This window comes from Hemicordylus capensis, chromosome 2, assembly GCF_027244095.1.
Source record: "Hemicordylus capensis ecotype Gifberg chromosome 2, rHemCap1.1.pri, whole genome shotgun sequence".
NCBI classification, from domain to species: domain Eukaryota; kingdom Metazoa; phylum Chordata; class Lepidosauria; order Squamata; family Cordylidae; genus Hemicordylus; species Hemicordylus capensis.
In genome coordinates, this window is record NC_069658.1 from 267246646 (window position 1) to 267260411 (window position 13766).

The 13766-nt window shown below is 46.9% G+C and overlaps 1 protein-coding gene across 1 annotated transcript; it reads right to left on the minus strand.

Moving 5' to 3' along the window:
* Nucleotides 1–1540: 1540 nt before the first annotated feature.
* Nucleotides 1541–13002, minus strand: NDUFAF3 (NADH:ubiquinone oxidoreductase complex assembly factor 3). Its single transcript, XM_053290749.1, has 5 exons — nucleotides 12779–13002; nucleotides 10609–10801; nucleotides 7287–7353; nucleotides 4896–4996; nucleotides 1541–1909 (listed from the first exon to the last, which is right to left on the minus strand). The coding sequence occupies exons 1-5, from the start codon at nucleotides 12856–12858 to the stop codon at nucleotides 1799–1801; spliced, it is 552 nt and encodes a 183-aa protein (XP_053146724.1). The 5' UTR covers nucleotides 12859–13002; the 3' UTR covers nucleotides 1541–1798.
* Between the last annotated feature and the right edge of the window lie 764 nt (nucleotides 13003–13766).

Sequence of the window (13766 nt, forward strand, 5' to 3'; positions counted from 1 at the left end):
TTTTGTGTTCTTTAGCAAATTATTTCCTCATTTTATTTATTTATTAAAAGATTTAATATTCCGCCCAATCCACAGACTCCGGCTGGTGTACAAGGCAAGATCAGCCTCCGAGAGTAATAAGTAAATACAGGGGCAAACGCCTGGTGGGAAAGAAATGTCTTCAATCAGGATTTAAAAGCTGAAAGGGAGGAGGCAGACCAACTCTTAGGGCGGGGGAGAGAGTTCATTATCAGTCAGTGATCACTACTGATGTACACCTAAAGGTTTTTTAAATACATTTTCATGTTTGCAAAGTGTGAATGTAACAAACATTTGAAAATGTGTGGTGTTACAGGTGTATGCTTATCAAAGAACCAAGAACAGTTGGAACATAGGAAGCTGCCAGATACTGAGTCAGGCTATAGGTCCACCTAGCTCAGTATTGTCTTCTACACAGACTGGCAGCAGCTTCTCCAAGGTTACAGTCAGGAATCTATCAGGGAGATTACTATTACTATCTTGGAGATGCCAGGGAGGGAACTTAGAACCTAGATGCTTTTCCCAGAGTGGCTCCATCCCCTAAGGGGAATCTCTTACAGTGCTCACACATCTAGTCCCCCATTCAGATGCAACTAGGGCAGACCCTGCTTAGCTAAGGGGACAAGTCATGCTTGCTACCACAAGTCCTGCTCTTCGCTCTGGTTGTATTTGCAAAACCCATCCTCTATATATCTATATCTTCATGAGAAATGTTAGAAACTAACACAGGGAGTGTAGCAAATATGGCAGGGGTAGAGGCAGGTAAACAAGCTCTAACCTACCAGTGAAGAGATGGAAAAGTAGGTTCAGAGGGGACTTCATGGAAAGCATGGATTGCCTGCACTTCCCAAAAGGGCTTGGCATTCAGTTCTTGGACTTGTGTCTCTGAAGCTTTAACACCTTTGTTAGGCACAGTCTTGACCAACAAGAAGCCATTCATTTCCATTATGATTCCTAGAGAGTCAATTACATGAGTGCAATTCAGTTTGACCCTTTAAATGCTCTGCAGTTTTCCCAACTATGCAGAATATTTGGTGCAAGTTGTCCTCTAGGTGGGAAATTAAGATGATGGTCTGTTTAGAAAAAGCATTGGGGTGGGGGTGGGAGGGAAGCCCTTACAGAGCAAGCTGAGAGTTGCCTTTTTTTTGGTTGCACTGAGAGTCCACACGGGGAGTGTCACACCTCTTGCATTGCCAAGGCAGGGGAAGGATGTTAATACTGCTTCCTCTTCCCAGTTAAGGCACCAGCCTGGCATATAGGAGTTTGTCCTTTCTGTGGTGATTCACAGCTGCTTAAGTTTCCTTCTCTTGAACATTTGAACTGGTTTGTGAATGAATGACAGACAATTGCCCACAAGGCTGTAATATCTGTAACGAACATACAGTAATCCGCTGCCCCTCCACGTGTGTGCATACACACACACACTCTGGGCAAATTTTCCAGCTTTCTGTGAAGGACTGCAGAACCAGCTTCTCGGACAAGCAGTCGGTGCAATATAAAACAGACAAAATACACACAGAAATCCAGGCTTGGCTATTTCAGATATATTCAGCAGCTTCTGCATTCTGTGCTAGTCAGCGCTCCAGTCCTAGGCATATACATTTCACAAAAGATTGGCAGACTGGAGAAACGTGCCGCCATTCTTTGGCCTGTGCTTCTTCCCCGTCAGGAGCAGCTGCAGCAGCAGCTAAGAACATGGAAGGAATCGCCACTGTGACCAGTCCCTTTCTCTGCCCGGCCCGGCACTCTTCCTGCCCCTGGTCTTGCCCTCGGAAGAGGCTCAGCCAACGGCAGCATCCATCTGCTCTCTTACAGTAGGAGGTGGAATGAGGCCAGCAGCCGTCACACGCCGCTCACTGGTCAAGAAATTGAAGGTTGCGCAGGCGTTGGGCTGTGAAAGACAAGGAGGGAAGAGTCGGGAGTCAGGAGAGAAATGGCCGAAGTAGGGAGTAAGCAAATCAGAAGCCTGGTCTACACATGCAGCAGAATGGACCATACCCCTTTCAGTTACAGGCAGGGTAAGCCCCCACCACCCCCACTTAATGGAGGAGCATTCAAAAAGAGGCAAGTCCCAACAAGGAGAACAATAGGTCTGTGCTTCTGTTGCTCCAAATCCAAATAAACTGCCCAGTGCACTGGTGCCACTCACAGCACAGCCCTCTCCACACAGTACCACCGGGGGGTGGGTGTGTGTGTGTGTGTGTGTGTGTGAGTGAGTGAGTGAGTGAGTGAGAGTGTGAGCTTTATGGGAAGCCAAGTCCTGTTCTGCCCTGGCAGTGGTTGGAACAGCATGCAAGGCGCAGCGGGAATTGTATGTCGGGAGCAGCAGGAGGGGTAACTCCTCCCATCTTGGGCAAAGTGCTTGGATGAACTACCCCTCTTGCAATGGCGGCACACAGGGTGCCAGGCAGAACACTGCTGCTTGAGGCAGCCTGCAAGTGTGGCAGTGCCACTGGCAAGCATCTTTTAAAAGTGCCATTCCAGCTGCCACCAGGGTGGCTCAGCGTCCCGTAAAAGAGCTCCTCCACACTGGATGTGCACTGCAAGGGGCTACCTCTGAGCAGTCCTGGTGCAACTTATTCAGATCCAGACCCAGAAAATAGAACCAGCTCAGCCTTCTCCTTGCAACGCCGGTTTTCTGTTACAGGGGAACATTACAGAATGTGAATACCCACTTGGGAGTTGGGGAGGGGTCAGTCCACTCCCCCACCTCAGCCTACTGTGAGTGTATACAAATATTTATATACTGCTTTTCAACAAGAGTTCCCAAAGCAGTTTACACACACATAAATAAAGATGGCTCCCTGTCCCCAAAGGGCTCACCATCTAAAAAAGAAACACAAGATGGATCCCAGCAACAGCTACTGGAGGGATGCCTCTGTTCTGGGGTTGGATAGGGCCACTTGCTCTCCTCCTGCTCAATAAAGAGAATCACCAGTTTTAAAAGTTACAGGTAAAGTGTTCCATCAAGTTGATTTTGATTCCTGGCGCCCACAGAGCCCTGTCGTTTTCTTTTGGTAGCATACAGGAGGGGTTTACCATTGCCTCCTCCCATGCAGTATGCGATGATGCCTTTCAGCCTCTTCCTATATCACTGCTGCCCAATACAGTACCAGCGGGGATTCAAACTGGCAACCTTCTGCTTGTTAGTCAAGCATTTCCCCACTGCGCCACTCAGGGTGGTCAGTCAGCAGGTGTATTAACAAGAATGCCTAGAGGACTCTTAATCCAATATACAAACTTTTAACAACTATGTCTGCATGTGCACCAAGCTGGTATGACGTGAGCAGCTTGTTATTCACACTGTCAAGGCCAGGGCCAGACTGGGGGCACTGAGAGGGCGGTGGAATGTATGTGGGGAGGGCGCAGGGTTTTGAGCAGAATGGGTGCTTAAGGGTGGGAGTATTCACTGCTGCTGAGTGTGGCGAGGCACAGGGGTGCTCTGCGGGTGGGGTGCACTGGGAATATGCCCTGTGGGCCAGTCCGAGCCTGGTCAAGGCAACAATACACACCCATACAGTCTTAGTTCAGCAAAGCAAACCAGAGATCCCTCACAACAGGGCCAGCTTGAGGGCTTCCACCCCTTGAAGTGGAGAGCAGGTCTTGTGGTAGCAAGCATGACTTGTCCCCTTAGTTAAGCAGGGTCTGCCCTGGTTGCATCTGAATGGGAGACTTGATGTGTGAGCACTGCAAGATATTCCCCTCAGGGGATGGAGCCGCTCTGGGAAGAGCTGAAGGTTTCAAGTTCCCTCTCTGGCTTCTACAAGATAGGGCCGAGAGAGATTCCTGCCTGCAACCTTGGAGAAGCCGCTGCCAGTCTGTGAAGACAATACTGAGCTAGATAGACCAATGGTCTGACTCAGTATATGGCAGCTTCCTATGTTCCTATGAAGTGATGCCAAGAAGCCACCGGCCACACCCTCTGATGTCAGCAGCAGGGGCCACGGCCAGCCCCACCCTGCTTGCCCATGCTACCCTTCCCCATCTCCTGCTTGCCCTTAACATGCCAGGGTTTTAAGCTGCAGTTCAGTGGCGGAGGCGAGGATGGCACTTAAGAACACAGAGTGGTGGCCTCTGTTTGCAGAGTCCACCCCGCCACACTGGGAGCTCACTCTTTGCCCCTTCCACTGCTGAACTGCAAGTCTAAACTGCAGCATGCCCAGAAATTAAGGCAGCTGGAAGATGAGCAAGGGAGGCAGGGATGAACAGAAAAGGAGGGCAGCGGGGTGGTGAGGAACCAGGGAGCATTGGCGACAGTCGCAGATAGGGGGTGGCTGGTCTTGCTGCCTGTGGTGCAGGTGCTGCCATAGCTTGCTTCACAGCCAGAAAGCCCAGTGTGGCCAAGCAAAGGACTCGTGGAGTTGCCCCAAAGATAGTAAACTCCACAAGCATCCTAGTTTCCAAGCTGTCCACAGATATCAACAACGTGTCTTTGCCCTTTTTTTCCACAATCCCTGCTACCTGAACAAAGCAGCACATGTCAAAGGGGTGGCCCTCTGATATTTAGCAGGGGAGGAGCAGAGTGTCTCTCCAGTGGCTGTCTCTTTTTAGGTTGCAAGCCCCTTTGGGACAGAAAACCATCTTTTCATTTTATTTGCACTATGAACTGCTTTAAGACCCTTGCTGTTGTGGAAAAACAGTATATAAACATTGAGAGCAACAACATTAAGCTGAAACCTCAACATTTTGCATATTGAAGCAGACACTGGGTGCAACAGTAAGATTCCATGTTACATGTCCCATCTAGCTCCAAAGAGTCTATATACAAGAAGCTTCAAATGATCCTGAGAAACTCCTAAGGAACCCAGTTATAGACCAGAGGGAGTGGAGTATCTTCTGTTCAAATTGCTACCCTTGCTCCCTGCCAGGTTTCTTACCGTATCCTGGACTTCCACAGCAATCCCACATTGTCGCATGATCTTCAAGACCGCAGGATCTAGCCTCTCCACCCTGGTTCCTGTTCCCAGCACCAGGATTTCTGGGGCAGCCAACAGATGAAGCCAGAGACGGCCATTAGAATACATCACTCCAGTTCAGTCTCCCTACCCAGCATGCTTCAGTCCCGCACGCCCTTCAAGAGGAGAAACGGATGGTCATGATGGCCCTGCCAATTGACGGAAGGCTCCACATCTGGGCTGCTGCAGACTGGTAAGTAGCCCCAAGGCTGTTGAGAAACCAGATTCCACAAGATTTTCCCATTCGCAACAATGGGATACCCCAAGGTAAAGCTGCTTCTGCAACTGCTGCTTCTCAACAGCTTTGGGGTTACTTACCAAGTCAACATGGAGCATTCCAGCAACAGGGCAGTCATGTCTGCCAATTCACATTTTAACTCAAGCTAAACAGTTACTGCCGTATTCATTTTGCGGAGTTACATGGCAAGCAAGATATTATTCTGCATGAAATGTATCTAAACTGTTTCAGAGTGTCTGAACCAGGTTATCAAGCCACTATTTAAAATTACTTTCTGAACTGGAAGTGAACCAGATGGTTAGAAATGACCAAGGAACCTGAACTGGAACTGATCCCAGACCTGCAGACAGTTTGACCCCTAGCTATTGATAGCATTCAACACCCTAACATTTATAACTTTTATTAGTAATTTTTAAAATGAGTTTCTAGACTGTGAACCAAGATTTGATAATACAGTTCTAGTCACCACATCTAAAGTAGGATATTGTAGAACTGGAAAAGGTGAAGAAGAGGGCAACCAAGATGATCAGGGGCCTAGAGCACCTTCCTTACAAGGCAAGACTACAACACCTGGGGCTATTTAGTTTAGAAAAAAGATGACTGCGGGGAGACATGATAGAGGTCTATAAGATCATGCATGGTGTGGAGAAAGTGGATAGAGAGAAATTCTTCTCCCTCTGACATAACACTAGAACCAGGGGTCATCCCATGAAATTGATTGCCAGGAAATCTAGGACCAACCAACGGAAGTAGTTTTTCACACAATGCATAATCAACTTGTGGAATTCTCTGCCACAAGATGTGGTGACAGTCAACAACCTGGATGGCTTTAAGAGGGGTTTGGATAACTTCATGGAGGAGAGGTCTATCAACTGCTTAGGGTAGTAGGGTAGTAACAGCAGGAAGGAGCGCATGCCCACAATTCCTGCCTGTAGGCTTCCAGCAGCATCTGGTGGGCCACTGTATGAAACAGGATGCAGGACTAGATAGGCCTTGGGAATGATCCAGCAGGGATGGTGCAATTTCAGAAGCTAGCAAGGTGGGTTAGAGACTGGCCATGAGAACAAAGCCCCCACCACCCAGCAATGCTTCACTCACAAGAAAGCCCTTGAGAAGGGCAAGATCTCTTGCTCATCCATTATAACAGCAATAATGGGTCACAACCAGCTCTGTGCATATTCTGCCCTTTGAAAATCCAAAATATGCACCAAGGTCGCTTCCGTAAACATGTGCAAATCAGATTAAGAGAATTGCTTCCACTTTGCATATATTTATTTGGATTACCTCTGGGGCAGAAATGCACCTTATACTAGAAGAGTCTGTTTTCATTTCCACACTGTGAACCTAGAATCAAATCAGCCCCTGCATTTCTAGACTGAGATCTTCCATCTCGCACCTGCTGCGGAGCTAACTGCACAATGTGATGACATCACCTTATATATTCACTGCCAAGCACAGAAGTCTCTGCTCGCTCCAAGGCAAAGCAGGTGAAGTTGCAAATGTGGAAATATGAAGTTGCCTTATCGTGAATCGGACACTTGGTCCATCTAGGCAGCGCTATCAGTAGCAGTAGATTGCCAGGTTTCAGACAAATATCTTTCCCAGCCTTACCTGATAATGCCAGGGATTGAACCTGGATCTTCTGCATGTAAATAAGATGCTCTCTATACCACTGAGCTACAGCTCCTCCAAAGTAACCCTGGTCTGAAAGCTAAGCAATACTGCCCATGTAAGTTGCCTGGGACTCAAACAAAAACCCTCTTTGAGCTCTTTGGAGGAAGAGCAAGGAGTAAGTGGGAGAAACGCATCTTTAGGCAACTGCAGGATCTAGATCAGGGATTCTCAGTGTTGGGTCCCGAGATGTTATTGGACTTCAACTCCCATAATCCCCAGCCCCACTGGCTTTGGTTAGGGATTATGGGAGCTGAAGTCCAATAACATCTGGGGACCCAATACGGAGAATCCCTGATCTAGATGACTGGTCAGATATTTACAATCCCTCCTCCCAGCATATGCTGGAGAGAAAGGTTCCTTCCCTCCCACACACCCACCTGCTCAGAGATCTGCACATATACCTATTCTGGGCTCCAGCAGGCGGAACAGGGCAAGGCTCTCCACAGTAATGTCCTTGTATGTGCCAACCTGGAAAGGAAGGAGAAGGATGCCGATGAGAGAGGGCCCATCATAAGGAGGGTTGTAGAAGTCCCATCCTTTGCCCAAAGGCAGGATACCCAGTTTCTAACACAGCTCCAATAGATGCCTCTCCAGCCATTCATCAGTCAACTGCAGGCCAATCCATAGTAGCTAAGAGACTGAGCTGTGAACAAGGAAGACTCTGGTTCACATTTCACCTCTGCTGGGAGTAGGTGGTCTTAGTCAAAACACCACTTCTTGGCTTCAGCTCTCCCTCTCTCATCCACAATACAGTGATAACTATTGACCTACATTAGTTACAACAAGATCATTGCAAGGGTAACCAAGACAATGTACATAAGGAGAGCTGCAGAAATCCACTAGTCTACTAGTCTGTGACGAGTGAAAATTTTATTATTTATTTTTTACATTTATATCCCGCTCTTCCTCCAAGGAGCCCAGAGCGGTGTACTACATACTTGAGTTTCTCCTCACAACAACCCTGTGAAGTAGGTTAGGCTGAGAGAGAGAAGTGACTGGCCCAGAGTCACCCAGCTAGTATCATGGCTGAATGGGGATTTGAACTCTGGTCTCCCCGGTCCTAGTCCAGCACTCTAATCACTACACCACACTGGCTCCAGACGATACCAGATGAGTGAAAAAAGTCCTGATGAGTCATGTACCAATATATCTTAACGAGAAACTTGTTCTAGTCCTCTAACCCCTGCTAACTTGGCAAAGAGGCACCTTTTAACGTGGCGAGTCTCTTTTATTTAACAGGGGAGAGTAACTGGCCCTATTCACCCCCAGCACACACAGTACCTCCAGTGACTGTTGCTGGTGTCTGTCTTATGTTTCTTTTTAGATTGTGAGCCCTTTGGGGACAGGAATCCATTTTACTTATTTATTATTTCTCTGTGTAAACTGCCATGAGCCATTTTTGGAAGGGTGGTAGATAAACCGAATATATTATTATTATTATTATTATTATTATTATTATTATTATTATTATTATTATTAAATTAAAAATGTAGTGAGTGGAGAAGTTATCCGAGGATTGGAGAGTAGCCAAAGCAGCAGCTATTTTCAAAAAGGGAATTGCAGTGAATGGGTGGGCATGGGCTCTAAGAAATTACAGGCTAGTTAGCCCAATACCTGTTCCGGAAAAATTGGAGAAAAGAATTCGAAGCAGTAAATTATCAAGAATATAAAGGAAAAAGCCTTGCTGAAGAAGGTGCACACTCACATTCCTGAGCTTGTGGTGGGCAGAGCCAGTCAGACTATCATCCAAACTGGTCCTCTAAGAGTTTCATAATATTGTGCATAGTGTGGACAAAGTCGATATAGGAAAATTTCTCTCTCATAATACCAGGAGTCAGTTCACAAGTTATATTCAATCTGTGTGACTAGTAATCTCTCTCATGCCTTGGCAAGAGATGTAGACTTTGCTACCTTTCCTCCTCAGTTCAGGCGCGTACTGTTAATAAGACAAAGGGAGACAAATGTCTCCTGTCCCACAGCCTCTGAGCCCCCCCCCCCCCGCGCAAGGCCAGTCCTTGCCCTTTCTCCAGTCCTGTAGCCTGGTCTTGCCACCTCAAAAGTTTCTCTTTCCCCCTAGCTGAGCTGCAGTCCCCCCAAGCAGGTTCTCTGTGACTCTCGATTTCTCTTTTGTCAGTCAGGAAGAGAGCGGCTGCAGCAGCAGCAGAGAAAAGAAAGGTTTAAAGTAGCCCTGTCTTTCCCAGCAGCAGCTGTCTCTGATTGGTCCTCCTCGTCTTGAGCTCCTCCCCCACTCGGCAACAAGTTGCTGAACTAAGTACAGAGGTTACCTGGGGGCTAGCTGTTCAAGTGGAAAGGAAAGTCAAACAAACAATCCTATCTGTGTGATCTGTTTTCCACCACCTGCTTCCCACAATGGGGAGCAGGGGGGAGAGGAGAGAGAGAGATTTTCTATACCCAACTGAAATTGATTTTCTATACCCAACTTTGTGTCCCCCCACCCCACCTATTGGTTGGTAGGTAGTGGTTGTTGAAAATATTGTTTTTCAACCAAAGAAGTTCTCAACAAAATGTTCATTGCTCCCAGAATGGCTCACAATACTTGAGGGTTGGAGAAGAGTGGAGCTAGCCTAGCATCCCAGATTGTTTGCTAATTTTAAACTGGTTTGCCTGGATATCCCTTCACCTGCCTTTTCCAAATGGACAATATAAAAGACAAAACAAAAAACCCACCATGCTACAGCCAGCCCTGACAAAAATTGTTAAGCTCGGAACAGAAGCTTCCTTTGGAACCCAGAGAAGCGGGGGGGGGGGGGGGGCGGGGGGAGAGCTGGTCTTGTGGTAGCAAGCATGAATTGCCCCCTTGTATGTCACAAAGCTTATACTGTTGTATTATTTAGTTCTGCTGTTGTTTACCCTGTGTAACTATAGTCTCCTGTCCTCTGTTAATCTGCTACACTATATTACACGTGTCCTTAATATTCTTCTGCAGCAAAGACATGGGGCCAGGAAAAGGAGAGGAAGGCAGCGAGTGGCCCATTTTAAAATCTCGTCTTTGGGCCGGCTCCAACCTTGGTACGCCCCTGTTCCAATTCCAGCAAGAATCTGGCTAGGCAGAAATTCAGCATGTACAGTTTTGCCTGTATGCCTGTCTAGATTTGCGTGCATGTAGTTATTCACACTAGTACACTTCCTATCTGTAGCCTGCATTTAAGGGAGGTTCACTTTGAAAATGAAGGCATGCACTGTAATTCACACAAAAATATGCACATACAAAGTAACTTCTAAATAGTGCTAGAATCATTCACTGAAATGGAATGATTCAATTTCTGATTCAGGGCAGACAAGGGAAAATATTTCTTTACAATCATATATTTCATTTATAGAATTTGGTGACATCGGGTATTGTGATAGCCACCAGCTTAGCGGCTTTATAAGGTGATTACATACATTCATGGAGGAGAGGTCCACCACTGGCTATTAGTTATATGGAACATCCATGGTCAGGAGCAGCATACCTCTAAACAGCAGTTGATGGGGGGCAGAGCAAAAGCACAGGCAGGCTGTTGCCTTCATGCCCTGTATGTGGGTTTCTCAGAGGGATCCACTGTCAGAAGCAGGATGCTTGACCAGAAGGACCTTTGGCCTAACCCAGAGGGACTCTTCCCATGTTTTTAAGCTTGAGACAAAATGTGATACCAGCCTCATTCTGAGGATCCTTCCTGCACACAAAAGAGGACTCAAGAGCTGGAAGCTCCACACACTTACATTCCACTGCAGGATGGCTCGTGGCAAGACAGCACAGGGCCCCACTATGATGTTCCCGCTGATGGTGAAACCTCTGCTGGTGTAACCTTCAAGAAACATGATGTCTTGGGATTCTCTCTCCAAGCGCTGGATTGTTGTCCTCTGGTAGAGCTCATCATCCGAAGGAGTGAGGCGGTAACCCCGCTGCAGCTGCCTGCCATTGGGAATATAGCGAAGACAGCTTATTTAAAAAGGGAGAAAACAGGACCTCAGCCTTTAGATACCCTGAGCACAACTATGGAGGAAGACATGTTAACGGCCATGTAACAATCTGTTTGACACAACTTTCAGCGTGCAGCCTTTAGAGTTACCCTGTAGGGGAAAGATGTCAACAGAACACTGGAAGCTAAAGTACATCCCTCTCTTTAAAGAGGAACCTGTGTGTGGGGTGGGGAGGGAGAGGGAGAGGGAGAGGGAGTATCAGAGTTACAGTCTTACTACCAAATACCTTGTTCAGGCATACTGAATAGAGTTTATATTGTATACACACAACCAGAGAGCTAAAACCGTCAGTCCATATATAAAAACAAAAGATGGCCAAGTTCAAGTCTGACTGGAAACTATACCTGTTGGTCCAAAAACTTGCAGCCTAAACCAAGATGTGTGGACAACCTAAGTGTTAAGGGAGAGGCACATGTCATGTGTCCCAGCATGGTAACTTTAGCATGGTGGACTCGGACTGAGGAGACCTGGGTTCAAATCCACCCAGTCAAGAAGTTCACACTAGGTGCTCTTGGGCCGGTCGCTCACTCTCTGGGTAATCTACTTCACCAGGTTCTTGTGAGGAGAAAAGGGGAGTGGGAACAGTCACATATGCTGCCTCCATGAGAGCCTTGGAGGAAGGATGGGATATAAATGTAATAAATACATAAATACAATGTTTAGAGACAATTATTACTTCACAAATTCCAGGCCAAGTCCCAGACTAAAAACCAGGAAGAACTCAACCTTGATGCACACCAATAGCCATATTTTGATTCTTGGGCTCCTATTGTTATGGCTCCCAGAAACAGGAATTCAGAATGCCGGAGGGGATTTTAACAACTCTATGTACAATTATTATTATTTTATTATTATTATTATTATTTATTCAATTTCTATACCGCCCTTCCAAAAATGGCTCAGGGCAGTTTACACACAGAAATAATAAATAAATAAGATGGATCCCTGTCCCCAAAGGGCTCACAATCTAAAAAGAAACATCAGATAGACACCAGCAACAGTCACTGGAGGTCCTGTGCTGGGGGTGGATAGGGCCAGTTATTCTCCCCCTGCTAAATAAAGAACATCACCACATTAAAAGGTGCCTCTTTGCCAAGTTAGAAGTGGTTAGACAAAAGTTCTCCAAACCTACCTTTAAAACTGCAGCTTTCTTCTTTCCAAATATGATCCTTTGGGACTAAACAATGCTCCCACCCACAGTGTAGATCATGGGAAGTAGATTTTCTTAAAGGGGCCTGGCTGGACGCTATACACAGCATCCTAATTTGTTGTGTGAAAACTGACTGCCATTACTAGTGGTGTCAGAAATGCACTCTGTATATTCTCAGGGACACTTCATTATTATTCCATCTCATATTTTAAGGCAGATTCCCAACATGCAACCCTAGCCTAAAACTGATTATTCTATCGCCAAGGCATCTGAGCTTCCAGATATGACCAAACCAAACAAAACTAGTAATCTCTCTCATGCCTTGGCAAGAGATGTAAGGCTTTGCTACCTTTTCCTTCCAGTTCCAGCAGGAATCTAGCTAGGCAGAAATTCAGCACATACAGTTTTTCCAACATGAAGATGCAATGGGCAACACCCAGACGAGTCGGTCATGACTAAACACCACTGAAATAAATGAGACAACGAGTTAGTCATGGCTAACTTAAGTCCCATTAATTTCAATGGGACTTGGTCAGGACGGATTTGCCCAGTGATAGGTTAGACTTCACCGACTGGACTTCTGTCTGCAGAGGCCTTGATCTGGGGCAAAGAGGGTGAGGAAAGCAGCCCCAAACAGAGGATACGCCCAGATCCCCCTCGTTGTCTCCCCCTCGTTGTCTCTCCGCCCCCGCCCCCCTACTGTCTGGATCCAAGGTCGCCCCAGTGGGCGCAGCTCCTATTTGCCTTGATATTACTTACTCGTTCGGGTGAATGGGCCTGGCTAGTACAGATGCGAGTCTCCAGCCCACAGCTGGCCCAAGCAGCCGGAGGGCAGCCATGAGGAGGAGAGGAACCGAGGCGGCAACCTCTTTACAGGAGGAAAATGTGCGCGATGCAGAGCCGCGGCCAGGCCCCGGATAAAGCGAAGCCGCAACTCTTGCAGCCGAAGAAACAGGAGGAGGAGCTGAGCGGATCTGGCTAGGGAGAGAGGTCGACCGACGCCCCCTAGTGTTAGGAGAAGCGGCTCAGGGAGCTGAGATGGTAATTTAAAAAGCAACTTAGAAACCCGTATTCCGAATGACAGGATCTACTATCATTACTAGCGTTTTGTTCCATGATCCGTGTAATAATCACGAAGCGAACACTGACAAGAAAGTGGCTTCCACACTCACGCCACGTACGAACCGGATCACACCACTGTATTCGGGAAGAACAAACGCCGACGGCTCATTGAGTAGGATTAGTTGCAGAGCCTGGGGGCGGACAGTACACATGTTCAGTACGCAGTAGACATGTTCGTGTGTACACATGTACGCTTGGATGTGCTAGTACACAAATGTTCTTGTGGAAGAACATCTGTGGATGCTTGCTCATTCATGTACTTGATGATGTAATTATTGGCCCCAAAATAGAGTTTGGGGACGCTGCTAGCTCCTAAACACCCCAGGATTTGCTCATAAAACTGCATCTCTAAAAGCAGTTTTAGAGATGACACCGTTTTTGTTAGATGTCTATATAAGCAAGTTTTTTGCACCTTGTGACGTAAGTATTTCAGCATGGGCTCTGGGACTATATCTTGTTAACCCACTCTATTTCCCAAGGCACAGGAAAGCCATAATGATTGCCTGAGAGGTGAGCATGATCTTGCTTTGCTTTTAAAATACCCTACAAGTTCAGTATGCTCAAGACTAGCAACATTTAAAATCCAGGCCGCCTCCACCACAGTAGAAATAAACACACCATCGTT

Coding starts and splice junctions, on each gene's coding strand:
- NDUFAF3 (XM_053290749.1), bottom strand. CDS start 12,858: ATGGCTGCCCTCCGGCTGCTTGGGCCAGCTGTGGGCTGGAGACTCGCA. Junction 10,802..12,778: donor AGGCCCATTCACCCGAACGA/GTAAGTAATATC, acceptor TCCCAATGGCAG/GCAGCTGCAGCGGGGTTACC. Junction 7,354..10,608: donor GAGCCATCCTGCAGTGGAAT/GTAAGTGTGTGG, acceptor CTTCCTTTCCAG/GTTGGCACATACAAGGACAT.